The sequence below is a fragment of the Miniopterus natalensis genome, chromosome 7, assembly GCF_054644295.1.
Source record: "Miniopterus natalensis isolate mMinNat1 chromosome 7, mMinNat1.hap1, whole genome shotgun sequence".
In the NCBI taxonomy this organism is placed as follows: Eukaryota; Metazoa; Chordata; class Mammalia; order Chiroptera; family Miniopteridae; genus Miniopterus; species Miniopterus natalensis.
Genome location: NC_142087.1, coordinates 11123167 through 11136994, shown reverse-complemented (window position 1 = coordinate 11136994; position 13828 = coordinate 11123167). Strand labels below are relative to the sequence as shown.

At 51.9% G+C, this 13828-nt stretch overlaps 1 protein-coding gene across 1 annotated transcript; it reads right to left on the bottom strand.

Moving 5' to 3' along the window:
• Window positions 1-163: 163 nt before the first annotated feature.
• SLA2 (Src like adaptor 2) lies at window positions 164-13151 on the bottom strand. The gene is made up of 7 exons (XM_087819283.1): window positions 13061-13151; window positions 10273-10372; window positions 9815-9901; window positions 8016-8119; window positions 1602-1751; window positions 727-859; window positions 164-320 (listed from the first exon to the last, which is right to left on the bottom strand). The coding sequence occupies exons 1-7, from the start codon at window positions 13149-13151 to the stop codon at window positions 164-166; spliced, it is 822 nt and encodes a 273-aa protein (XP_087675409.1).
• Between the last annotated feature and the right edge of the window lie 677 nt (window positions 13152-13828).

The window sequence follows — 13828 nt, the reverse complement described above, 5'->3', positions numbered from 1 at the left end:
CTAGAGATTGCAGGCAGGGTCTTGGCCCTGGGAGGAGGTGTGTGATTTCTTAGGACTCAGAGGATGCAGGTGGGACCTTAAATGTGCCTGTGTGGCCCTCCCCTCTCCTCACTGTACAGCCTTGCCTCTAGGGTACGCAGTCAGGCTGAGCTGACTTGGGATTCTAGGTGCTACGACGGTCCCCTTTTGGCCTCTGGGCTTTGGCATCGTCCAAGGAGATGTCATCAGTCAGGCTGATGTAGGAGCTGAGGGCCTCCCGGAGCCCCTCGCTGAGGAGAGCCGCCTCCCCTGTGGCAGGTGCTTCAGAGAGCAGGAGGGAGCTATGGAGGGTGGAAGAGCTAGGTCAAGGAGCTTTGTCTTCCCTGCACTTCCCACACAGTTCAGTTTTTAATTCACTTGTGAAGAACTCACAGTGGCCCCCGTTCCCTATCAGGTTGAACCACAGCTTGGCTTCTCCACTCAGGACTGGGGCTGTCCGTCTACCTCATCTTGACTGATCTCCCTTCCATTCTGGCCACCTTCATGTTCAGGCATGCCCTGTGTACAGGGCCACTTCCTCCTCCCTGCCACTCCCCCACCCACCCCCTGAGCCTATGTTGGCTTCTTAGAGCTTAAGCAGTGCTCACTCACCCCCCAGTAGCCCTGAAGCTCATTCTGGGCTGTGGGTTCTCAGGGGTAATCCTAACTCCCCCTTGTTCTGCCTTCATGTTCCAGGGGTCCCCTCACCTGTCCAGCTCCTTCCAATTGAGGGGAGCCCTCTGCACAGTCACAGGTAGGGGTATGTCTTTGCCAGGGACTGGACCAGCTCTCCGCAGGGCGCAGGGCTTCTTGAGGAGGCAGCAAATGTCATCCGCCAGCTCTGAGGAAGAGACCTAGACTGTTGACATAGGTGACTCCAGCCCTGCTTTACTCTCCAACAACCACCACCCACCCAACAGCTTTACACACTTAGCAGATGGGAGCATAGTCTAAAAAGGGTTCCAGGGCATGACCCCCAAGATGTTGGCCTCCTAGAGGCTGAGACACAATCAAAAGTCATTCTGGGCTAGGTTTTGGAAGACAATTTCCTGTGGTTTGGGGTAAATTGATGGACCTCTTTAAGCCCAGTTTCTGGCTAGGAAAGTGCTTTGGGAAGAAGAAAACGGAGGAATGTTCATTCTCTACTTGTGCTGTCAGTGTCTGTCGTGTGAACATCCTCCACCAGCCCCTGGGTCAGTCTCCCCAGTTTTACTCTCCCACATCCTCATGCCGCTAGTCCCCTGGCGCAAGAAAATGTTAAGAATCAACTTGAATTCCACAGCAGCAACAAATCTGGGCCTAGTTCCTGCACAGAGAACTGCGCTTGCCACTGGGGCTTTGACTCAACTACAGTGGTGGATGAGTCACTGGCCTGCGCTCACACGGGTCTGTGTGGCTCTCAGGGTATGGGGTAAAGATCGGGCTGCCCCCCTGTGTTTCTTGGCACAGGGACTGGCATGAAGGTAGGGGAGGCCCTCTTCCATCTGTCTGGATATTCTTTAGGAGGTAAAGTGTCTAAGGATACTCTGACCCCTAAAATTCACATCCCAGTCTACCCTCATTGAGGCAAGGAAGGGCCATACCGGAGTAATGGTCCACCAGGGCCTGGAGTGAGGGGAAAGTGAAGCGTGGCGAGATGTACAGCCAGCCGTTGTCAAGGCGCTGGATCCTGTAGTGTCTGATCCGGTCCCAGGATGCAGGGCGGCTGAGGCGGACTGACAAGGAGTAACAGCCTGAGGAGGAAAGGGTCCAAGGTGGGACTGAGGCCCTGCTGGAACTGGGCCCTGCCCAAGTTGGGAGGTGGAAGAGAGGTGGCCACAGGGGATAGCCATAGGCCCCAACAAGGGAAGTGGGCGGGGAAGACAAAGCCTTGCTCTCTTGGTCACAGTGACACTATGTAGTAGATGGGGCTCTTGTGAAATGAGATCGTGGACACAGAGCCCTCAGCACAGAGCCTGGCACAATGCAAATGAACATTAAGTGTTGGCTGTTACAAAGATTCAAGTGGGCGGAAGAGTTAGAATGTGAAAATATATCAGATGTCAGCAAGGACATGGAGAGAAAGGTTCTGGCCCGGTAGCTCAGTTGTTTAGAGCCTTGTCCCGATGACACCACGGTTGCGGGTTCCATTCCTGATCAGGGAACATAAAAGAATCAACCAGGCGCTGTACCAGCACCTTTTCCTTTCCCTTCCCCTTCCCCCTCCCCTCCCTTCCCCTCCCCTCCTCTCAGATCTGTTTCTTAATCTGTAAAGAGTAATAATAACTGTCCCAGTCAGACCACCACAAGGACTCAGGTGGTGAAGCGGGTAAAGCATTTAGCAGTGCCTGACATGTAGCAAGCACCTAATAACCCTGAACAGGCCCCTGGTCCTTTGCCCACACTGCTCCTTCTGTATGTCACACTTCCACCTGAGTAACCCCATGCTTCCCTTTCCAACTCAGTTCTGCTCAGACAGCTCCTCCAGAACACCTTCTCCGCCTGGGAGAAGCCCCAGCCCTAGGCTTGCCCAGGCACAAGTGCTATGTGGCACCAAGGGCCCTGCTCTGCCATCACCTGTCCCTCAACCCTATCCCTCTCCTGCCCCAACACTCATAACCCACTGTGAGCCTCCTGAGGGATGGCTCTGGTTTATCCCCCCACCATCTTCCCATCTCAGGAAACAGCAGCACTATTCATCCTTTACTAAGCTACTAACCCTGGTGTCATCCCTGACTGCCAATCTCTCAAACCTCCATCCAACCTGACAGAAAACCCTAATGGCTACACTCGGAACACATCCAGAATCTGACCACTTCTCACCCAGATGAACCTGCAGTGACTTCCCACGTGGCTTTCCATTTCTACTTTACCCCCTGCCCAATCCTCTCTTCGCAGCAGTTGAGGGATCAGGTCATGTCACCCCCCTACTCAGAACCACCCCTGTAACACTTAAATCCAAAGTCCTGCCCTGATGGGCGCAGCTTAGCAGTTCAGCTTCGACCTAGGATCCAGGAGATAGAGGTTCATCCCTGGTCGGGGCACATGCCCGGGTTGTGGGCTCGATCAATGACTCTCTCATCATTGATGTTTCAACTCTCTCTCCCTCTCCCTTCCTCTCTCTGAAATCAATAAAGATACATTTTTAAAAACAACAACAAAAAACCCCACAAAGTCCTCACCCTGGAAAGGTTCCAGAAGGCTTAGCCGATGTCACATCCTGGCCTGCAGGGACCTCTGCAGTCAGGCACCTTGTTCTCAGAGGAGTTCTGATGACAATGCCAGGAGGAGGGGTGGGTCCACAGTGGTGTGACAAGATGCATGGTATAGCCCGGCCGGGCGTGGCTCAGCAGTTGAGCATCGACCTAGGATCCAGGAGATCAAGGTTCGATTTCCGGTCAGGGCACATGCCCTGGTTGTGGGCTTGATCCCCAGTTGGGGATGTGCAGGAGGCAGTCGATCAATGACTCTCTCATCATTGATGTTTCTCTCTCTCCCTCTCCCTTCCTCTCTCTGAAATCAGTAAAGATATATATATTTTTAAAAAAAGATGCATGGTGTAAGCATAAAATACATAGTCTTTTATTACTTAAATCTGGGTCCCCTGGGTTGTACCTGTTTTTTCAAACTTAAAAGAACATAAGAACCATTAGGGGGGCAAGGGGGTTGTGAAGGAAGCAGATTTCTGACCTCGGTGCCCAATAGTCTGATTCAGTAGGTCTGAGGTGGGGCTCAAGAGTCTGCACTGTCAAGAAGTTCCCTTGACAGTTCATTCCTGTACACTCAAGTCTGAGGAGCTCTGCTCTAGGATGTCACCTGAGCCCCTAGAGCTGTGGTGTCAAACTTTTTTTGACCACAAACCACAATATGAAATTTTACACTATGATCCGGGACACAAACAAAAGTTTGATGAAGCAATATTTTCCCCAACTCCAGTGATGCACTCTGATGTTTTCTGCTGTATTTCATTTCACTCACTGGTCCAGATCCACTAAATCAGTGAGTTACAGGGCCCTCCCTGGTTTTCAAGCCTGGCTGCTTGTCAGAATCACCTGGGGGCTAAACAATAAATCAAAAAGACATGTATCTGTGGTGGGCAGTTAGACAGACATGAGCAGGGCAAGGACAATGGGCCAGGTACAGCAGGTCACCAGGATGGAAAGCCTCAGGTGCCTAGCAAAGGACAACTGTAGGGTGGGACCTTGCCCCTTCGGTGGCTTTTCCTCTCCTAGCATATTGCTGGTCCTGCAGTTTGGACCCCCGACCTTTCCTCCAAGGAGATAACATTTAGACCTTGGTTATATTTCAGCTCCTGGCCCAGAAGAGCAACAAAACCACCCAGGGCTAACCTCAGGACCAGCTTTGGATAGTGACACCCCCTGCACTGGCACTGACCAATCAACAGGCAGTGGAGATCTAGACCGTGAAAGGACACACCTGGAAAACTGCTGAATATTCTGTTAAGAGCTTCCCCTGGCACCTCCCCAAAGATCTCCTTAAAACCATTAGGATGGAGGACCCCGAGCACCCTCCCTCCTGGGAGAGTGCCCCAGCCTTTCCCTTCCATCCCCCTTAGGCACATTAGCATTAGCTCCCTTGCTCCCAAGCTCCAAGGGTCCTTCCTTTCCTCTATAACTTGTTTCCTAAGCCCAGGGGATTCTGATGCACACCCAATTTGAGACCCTCTGGTCAATAACTGAGCTGATTTCTTGGCCCAGAAATGACTCATGCCTCCAGCTTGACAAACTGTCCAAAAGAAAGCCCAGGAGAGGGATCGCAGTCCCAGGGAACCTCTGCCTGCCCTGCAGAACCGGCAAGCCTCTTCCTTTTCTGGCACCGAGAACAGCATCCTGATCTATCCCCCGTGCTGGCTCTGGGGAAGCTCAGAGTCCAATCTAACCTTAGCCCCAGTAACAATGTGGTTTTTTCTTTGTTTTCTTATTCCTTACCCGAGGATATTTTTCCATTGCTTTTCAGAGGGAGTGGATGGGGGAGAGAAAGAGAGAAAGATCAATGTGACAGAGACACATCGATTGGTTGCCCCCCCCATGAGCCCCGACCTAGGCAGGGGATTGAGCCTGCAACCAAGGTACGTGCCCTTGGCTGGACCTGAACACAGGACCCTTCCATCTGTGGGCCGATGCCCCAACCAGTGAGCCAGACTGGCCAGGGCTACCCCAGTTGTTCTGGCCACCATGGCCAGAAGAATATACCTAAGGAACTAACGGTAAAGGTAGAGCAAGATCCCTACTGTGCAAGCCCGACAAGCCAGCCCAATAATTACCGCCCCCCTGAGTTCCCATAGAAAGAACAAACCAGTCCCGCTCTGGCCAAGCATAGCCCCATTACTCATTGTAAGACATTGTGTTTAAATCGTTCCTTTTGTGTTGCTAAAGGCCCCCCCTTGTTTCCTGTACCAAAAGCTGACAGCCTGACAAATTATTGGAAACCCCTTTACTGCAGTGCCTTTGTGGTTACCGAGCATAAAGTGAGAGAACTGAGGGTCGGCGCTGCCGTTCGGCTCTCACATGGGTGAGACGCCGCAACTGTAGCCGCTGGCAGCTAATAAAGGCTCCAAAACTCAAACACAAACTCTGGTGGTCGTCTGTCGCGGGTCACCCCAGAACACAGTAACAGTGTGGACCCTCATCTGCTTTCTCCTGTATTTCTCAGCTATTTTGCCTTGTGTTATAGCATAGTAAAAGCTAGGAAAATTCCAGGACTAGCGGAACAGGGAAACTGAGACAAATAGCAGTCTGCAGCCACCTAGTAAATCCTGCCTTCCCTAAACCAAGGACACTTAAGGGTAAATGGTTTACATTTCTCCTCCCCAGCCAGAGGGTAGATAGCTTAAATCACCCTACTCAGGGAGAAAGATAACAAATCCAATCAGTGCCATTTGCCAAACCCACCCAAGGACAGACAAATTCAGAAAATAAATCTCATTTTGGTATATGAGGATAAAGCTGATGAACATTCCATTGCGATCCACCCCTAAGACCCCCCCTAAACTCCCAGCCTTTAAAACCCTGAAAATGAAGGTCCCAGCTCTCTCCTGCCCCTGCAAGGGGATCATGCCGTCACCGTCTCCTTCCCCCTTCTCCCCTCCAAGGGGACCCCACTAGACTTGCAACCAGGGGAGCAATGGGCAGAGGCAGCTCAGTCCCCGGGCACCCTCCCTCCGGGGAGCACACTGTTGCCATTCCATTCGTCGCCACGTGTTCCCTAACCTGTAAAGGACGCTGTGAGGCTTGCGACCAGGAAACAATGGGAGCAGCCGTCCTGGGCTAGCCCCCGACCCTGTCTCCAAGGCAGTCCTCCCTTTCTCCTGGCTTCCCAGTGAGACAAAGCAGCCCAGCCCAGGCTGTCCTGTTGCTTCTTCTACGCCCTGCTTATTTCATTGTCCTAAGTATATTTTTGCTGCTGCCAATAAATCCTTGTTTGTTTGTTTGATATATCTTTATTGATTTTAGAGAGAGGAAGGGAGAGGGAGAGAGAGAATTGAAATATCAATGAGAGAGTCATTGATCGGCTGCCTCCTGCACGCCCCTGACTGGGGATCGAGCCTGAAACCCGGGCATGTGCCTTGGCAGGGGATCGAACCGCGACTCCCTGGATCCTAGGTCGATGCTCAACTGCTGAGCCACGCCGGCCGGGCAAATCCTTGCTTTCTTTTCTATACTTTGTCTCTTGATTGAAATCTTTCCCTCAAGACAAGAACCAAGGTTTCCCTGGTAGCATTTGTATATGCGCCTACTTAGGAAAGGGGCAGAGTGGCAGTAAGGGCTGGTTAGTATGCTCTTGGGTTTGAACCAGGCCAGAGAAAGGTGGGGGTGGGGAGCTGAGTGCAAAGCACTTCCTGTGGCTTTCAGTGCTCACCGGGCCCAGTCTAGGAGGCCCTGACCCAAGTCAGCAACACCACTGTGGTTTCCTGTTTGCAGCTGCTGCCCTCGGACCCAGCCCTCACTCCAGATAGCCTCTGGGTGTGTGTAAGGGTGGGTTGCTCAGGCTGCCTAGAAAATAGCAGGAGGGCTTGGGGAGGGGTCGACCCAGGGAGCTCCCCAAGGAAGGGGAGGAGAGGGGAGGACTTGTTGGAGGGGCTCCAGGAGGGAGGTTGAGTAGAGAGCAAAGAGCCCTGACAGCCCATCACAGTTGGTTCAAATTAGGGCCAGGACAGGAGGCTGGTCCTCACTTCTGAGTATCTCCTCCCTAGCCCTCCACTGTGCTTGCAGTTCCACCATATTGTCACTGTGGGCCTTTCCTGGGTGTCTAAAGTAAGATGAACCCTGGCTGGGTTTGAATCCCAGCTCTGCACTTCTTAGCTGTGTCTCCCCAGGCAAATCGTTTCTCTTCTCTAAGCCTCAGTTTCCTCATCTGTAAAATGGGGACAAAGGAAAACAACCCCCACAGGGTTGCTTGAGGGCACTGAAAGGGCCTGACACAAACGTGGGTGCTGCTACTCCTTCAATGTCTGTCCCTCTGCCTCTGCTGTAAGGGACTCAGGCGGCAGCTCAGAGGGAGGCAGGGGCATCAGAGACAGACCCCATCGACCTCGTGTTTTGTTTGCAAAGCCCTGTACCTGAGGTGGGAGAAGCCTCAGATGAACGTGCAGGGTGACATGTCCCTACGCCTCTTTAGGCCTCTTTCCACATCTGAACGGCAGAGAGGGGAAGATCCTGAGATGGCTTCTAACGGGTTTTCTGGCTCTGACTGGATGGTGACCCACAGCACAGAGACCCTGTCAGCTCATCAATTTTTTGCCAAGAGACAGGATCATGTTGTGTCTTGGTAAGGGAAGGAAATCCTGTTGGATAACTACTGTGGGCCATTCATGCTCTGTTAGAAATGCAGGTTATTGCTCAATTGCTGCTGGGTTCTCATGGTAGCAACATGGCAGCCAGTCAGCCAGACTGCCTGACTCCCTTTGCACTTGACCTCTGCCCTCTGCCCCCACATCACGTCACACTTGGTTTTTGGTATTCAAGAGATAAACCCCAGTAGGGGCTCAGCTTACCCACCTCTCCTGGTCTGGCTCTCCCGAATGAGGAAGGCCCCTCCAGGGTTTCCAGGCAGCAACAGCAGTTCCTCAGCTTTCTCCCGGCTCAAGCCCTCGTAGAGCCACCTGGAGAAGCAGCAGAGCCAGGGGTCAGCCCGGGGAGTGGGTGGGCCCCCAGCTTTGTCCCCCTGATCCTGGCCCCAGGGGCCTCAGAGGACAGCCTCACAGTGCCAGCCCAGTCTTTCCTGCCGCGGAGCTGGGGGCAGGCTGGGAGATCCTGGCCTTTCTTCTACCACTCCCCAGTGTCCTGCCACCACTGTGGTACCCACCTTTCCAAGAATTGCCCGTTTTGTGTGAGTGTGTGTGTGTGTGTAAATTTCAGTAAATATTTTATTTGGATATTTTAAAGTTTAACTTCATAGCTAAATGTATGCAGGTGAACCTTTATTCGTTATCACTGAAATGTAACTTGCAGTAAAGCTGATTTGTGGACAGAAACGCTGGAACTTGAATGTTCAAAACGTCTAAAATTTTGGAAAATACCGGACAGCCCACTTGTCACCATAGGTGGCTCCCAAGTGCAGCCCTCCACCACCTGCTCCCAGGGCTTCTTTCCATGCCGAGGTTTTGATTACTCTGACCCCATATTGTCCTTCCTCTCTTCACTTAATCCCTCGCCTATTATCTACATGGACTTAACTGTAAAGAGAAGGTAGGGTAGTTCTGCAGGAATGTTTTGGTCCTAGGCCATCAGCCTCCTAAGTCCCAGGGGCATGCCCTGTGACCCCAGGCAAAGCCTACAGAAGCTGATTTGATGGAAATGGCTGCCTCCGTGTCATTTCATGAACTTCCACGGTCAAAGCCAGAGTCAGGGTTGAGTTGATGCCAAGTACATAAATTAGAGAAGCTGTGCCTCACTTGGTGCCAGTAGCAAACAGCCTCATTTTATAGTAAATAAAACAAGTAAAAAATTGTGATGTCTTATAAAAACTGAGGATGTAAATAAAGGAGTGGCAAGGGAAGGGGGTATCTTGGAGATGGTCAGTGTTCCTTGGCTTAAACTCAGTGCCACACTGTGGATGTAAAACCTCCACCCAGTACACCCAGGCCACCAGGAAACACGTGGCAAGGTGGGCTTCATCCGGCTTGCAGACAACCTCCGTGAGAGCTGACCCTGCGAGGTGTCCACACATCGCAGGATCCCTGCGTTACTCTCACCAGAATGAGACACCCCGTGAGCCGCAGAACAGGAAGGCCACCCAGTGCTGCAGCTGTGCTTCTCTCAGACCTGGAGGGAGGTCACAGCAATGCATGTGTACAGCGACACGTTCCCAATCCTGCATTGTTCAGAGAGATCCCACCAAAAGGCACTTCACTTCCTCTCTCTCCTGGCATAGAATTTGCTCTGGGGTCAGTTCCTTTTGTCACTCACTTTTGGAGAGAGATGGCTGTGCTTTGTAGGAGACCCTGTGTCCCGTGTCTGGCCCTCCCTCACAGGTGCCTCTCAGAAGGGCAGGCCCATGACATGGGGCACCACCCCTTTGTTTTCTTGCCTCTGGATGTTTATTCAGGCTGATTCCATCTCCTGCAAGTCCCTTTCAGCATTCTCTACCAACACATTCCCCTCAACCCACCTCCTCTAGGCTCCCAAGCCCAGCGGGCCAATCTTAGAGAGTTAGCTATCTGCTCCTGAGGGCAGAGCCTGGGCCTGATTCTCCCGTCCCCAGGTTTTCTCAGCACAGGACTAGGCATAAAGGACTACGCTTGTGGGAAGAGAAAGCAGGCAAGTCCCCTAAGGCAGGGCCTGGAGTGGAAACTCACCCATGGGAGATTTTGGCCACATGGACGCTAGGGATGCTGTACTCTCTGCCTGAGCCCTCCGACAGCACCGTCCACCAGTCTCCGTCCCTGCAGAGAAAGGAGGGAGACCCCTCTCAGAAGGACCAAGGCCCCAAGAACTGCTCATTTGGGACTTACAAGGGCCCTCCAGGCTGGATCCCACCTGAGTTTCCCAGGTTTCCTTGCACCAGCCAATCCAGGTACCTCCTGGGCAGTAGATGGCATGATTCAGGGTCCCCTGTATGGCCTGCCTACCCACTGCTTCTCCCTGTAGCTGTGTCATGCTTCCCAAAATCCCACCATTAGGGACATGCGGGAGCCTGACACCAAAGGCCATGCTCTTTTCTCCTGGAGGGAGTGGCCCTTTTTCACATCAGTGTATTGGCAGGTGTCAGGGGGAGGGAGCAGATCATCCCACGCAGGCCCTTGGAATGACTTACTCAGAGATGATGGTCAGTGGCTCCCCCAGTCTCAGTGACAGCTCTGCCTGATCGCCTACCGGAAAGCTGCCCAGGGCCACGGCTGTGGCTTTGCTCCTCTCTGCATGGAGGGACAGAGGTGGTCACCCTCTTGGCCAGCTGTCTCCAGATGTAAGGTCTAGTGGAGTCTGGGATCCCACCATCAACCTCCCCACAGGCACCCTGGGCTGGTTCCTATATGTCCCCTCAGCACACGTGGAGATCCCTGTGGTGACCCCAGACAGGAGCCCCCCAGAGCCCGGGTTTCTCTCTCTGACCTATCGGCAGCACAGGACGTGACCGTTCCACGGTACAGGGAAATTCCTGATGCCTGAACAAACAGTGCAAGAAAGTCTTGTGGAGGGCATCCTGCAATAAGGGTGGAACCAGGTGGCCGGGAAGGGCCCTTCCCCTCCTGGAAGCCTTGGCCATACACCCCTAGGAACTGCTAAGCTGTATGTTGTCCCCTTGATTGTCCCCCTCCACCTGGCTGACACATCTTCTTTTGCTCCCCAGATGAAATGTCCCTTCCTTAGGGAAGCCTTCCCTGACAAACCCCTTAGCAGACAGACACTCTTGGTCAGAGTCCCTTAAATCATGTTGTTGCCCAAGTCTAACAAAACTGTAATTGATTATTGATTAAGCACCTGTCTTTGGGACTGTTCCTGAAGGCAGAGACTGTGCCTGTCTTGTCCACTGCTGGGAACCCTGGGCGTACGTGCACAAGGCCTGGCACAAAAGCCTTAGTGTTTGGATGGATGCAAGGCTGATGGACAGAGATGACTCATGGAAGGGACTGCCCAAAATCCATGCTTCTGCTGGGACCAGAGATAGACCTACAGAGAGGCCCATCCTTTACCTGCAGACCCTGGCAGAGAAGGGAACACAGTTCACCTCAGGTCCTGAAGGCAGGACACCTGCATGGGGGTGGGGGAAGGTTCACTGTTCTACCCTCAGCAGCCTTGGGCATGACTCAGAGCAGCCTTGGGGCTGCTGCCACGGCTAGATTCAGAGGAAATGAGGTAGAGGTCTGTGTGGTTTCCAGGTCCTTCCTGAGAGGCCTGCTGGGCCCCAGGCACTCTATGGAGACTGAGTGGCTACAGGGCCTAGGGCTTTAGGACTCAATGGCTGTAGGGCCTGAGGAGGCTGGTATTAGGGAGATGAGGATATTGGAGGCAGGGGCTGAGAAGGAAGCCCCAGCCACTGTAGGGGAGTTTTCAGATTCAGGCAGCTCCTGTCCAAACACTAATACACAGACATTTGCTCTAGTCTCCTGGTTCTGTTTAAGTATGTTTCCATGTCCTTCCTCCTAAAAGTGCCACTTGGTTTAGAGTAATCTTGTTATCTGTGATGGTTACATTTATGTCTCAGTGTGGCTAGCCCACAGGCCCCAGATATTTGGTCAAACAGCAGTCTAGATGTTGCTGTGAAGGTATTTTTGAGATGAGATTAACATTTAAATGGGTAGACTCTGAATAAAACCCATAATGGGTGTGTGTCCCTTCCAGTTAGTTGAAGATGTTAAGAGAAACAGACTGAGGTCCTCTGAGGAAGAGGGAATCCTGCCTCCAGACCCAACTCTGGAATTCTGCAGCATCAACTCTTCCCTGGGTCACCAGCCTCCAGGCCTGCCCTGCAGATTTGAGACTTGCCAGCCCCCACAATTGAATGAGCCAGTTTCTTAAAATAAATTCTCTCTGTGTACACACACACACACACACACACACACACACACACACACACTCTATTGGTTCTGTGGTTCTGTTTCTCTGCAGAACTCTGATGAATACATTATCGAAACCCCAAATCAGGATGTGTTTTGAGAAAGGATTTGTGGGCTATTTTGGGGAACAAGAAACAAAGCTTTGACATCAAAAAATTAGAATTTATTTTAATCGTCCTAAAAAGTAGCATTTTTAGTCATAAACTACCTTAGAAAATACCAGCTATAGGTTCAGCATATGCATTGTATGTGCTAATTTTTTCCAGTTGTCATAGCTCTAATTTATTTCAAGTATTTCATAGCACCACTCAGGATAAGAGGAGAGATTTTGGAGAATCATTGACTAGTAGAATTTTATAGATGGAAATGATGATGGAAATGTTCCATAATTTTGCTGTCCAATTAAGGTAGCCAGTAGCTACATATGGCTTTAAAAAAAACCCACATGTCTTTATTGATTTCAGAGAGAGGAAGAGAGAGAGAGAAACATCAATGATGAGAGAGTCATTGATCAGCTGCCTCCTGCACGCCTCCTGCTGGGGATCGAGCCAGCAAGGTGGGCACATGCCCTGACTGGAAATCGAACTTCGATCTCCTGGATCCTAGGTCAGTGCTCAACTGCTGAGCCACGTGGCCAGGCACATATTGCTTTGAGCATTTGAAATGCTAGTGTGACTGAGGAGCTGAATATTCAATTTTATTTCATTTAAATTAATTTAAATTTAAATTGTAAGGTATGGAGAGCTACAGAAGTGGGATTGGTCTTAGAGTTGCCAGTTCAGTCCCCAAATAAATTGGCTGAGGAGGAAGGAAGCCTTGGGAGATGCCTAAGGGACTACCACGCCCGCCTGGATTTTCTGCTTTACCTGGTTGTTTAATGTTGACTGCTAACATGTAAGCTCTACAATAGCAGGACCCTGCGTGCATGGCTCACTGGGGAGGGCCTGGTATACAGGAACTCATTGACGCTTGAGGCTGTTTTGGAGTGGCTGGTCAGGAAGGCCCTGTGCAGCTTCATGGTGCAGCCTCATGGGGCCTGTAGCTTACCTGGTTGCATGGATACAGGGCCCTGGTCTTGGACAGAGGGACTTGAGCTTGGGCTTGGCAGGATTTTCCCTCTGCTGGGCTGACTTCCCATAGCTCCTCAGCGGAACTCTCAGAAGCACATGGAGAGAAATCTAAAAGAGATGCTGTGATGGAGACAGAGCGGTGGCTCCAGGCCTGGTGCCAACACCCTCCCGCCCTGGCTCTGCCCTGCTAACCTCCTGGCTGATGCATGCAAACGATCCCCCTCCCGTCAGGACCAGGGGCCAGCGCTTCCCCCAGCCCCTGAAGGGTCTCTGCAAAGCGGGCCCTGTTTTCTCCCTCTGTGCTGCAGCCACACTGTTCCTGGGCCTTTGTGGGTGTGGTGCACCTCCCCACTGGCAGGAATATCCTTCCCCCCTTCAGGGCTGTCTTGATCCCACCCTTTGCCAGGAAGCTTTTCCTGAATCTCCCAGGTCCTGCTGATCATTCAGATGGCCTAATCAGAACCATCTCCTGACGTGGGGTCATATTCTGTGTGACAGGGGACAGTGACAGGACAGAGTTCACTACAGGCCTAGCAGAACCCAATGCTAGGGTTAGAAGTGGACAAGACGGGTCTGGTGTCAAAATAAGCTAAGGTGACACTGAGCAAACTTATTGGTGTCACAGGGCAAAGATGACTGGGAGGTTGTGTGACACAGTGATGACTTGCAAGGCTTTGGAAGATTGGCTGTGGAGCCATTTCCTCTCTCTTTGCCTCCATTTCCTCATCTGAAAAATGGGGATAAC

Coding starts and splice junctions, on each gene's coding strand:
- SLA2 (XM_087819283.1), bottom strand. CDS start 13,151: ATGGGAAGTCAGCCCAGCAGAGGGAAAATCCTGCCAAGCCCAAGCTCA. Junction 9,902..10,272: donor CCACTGACCATCATCTCTGA/GTAAGTCATTCC, acceptor CTTTCTCTGCAG/GGACGGAGACTGGTGGACGG. Junction 1,752..8,015: donor GGAGAGCCAGACCAGGAGAG/GTGGGTAAGCTG, acceptor TTTCCTCCTCAG/GCTGTTACTCCTTGTCAGTC.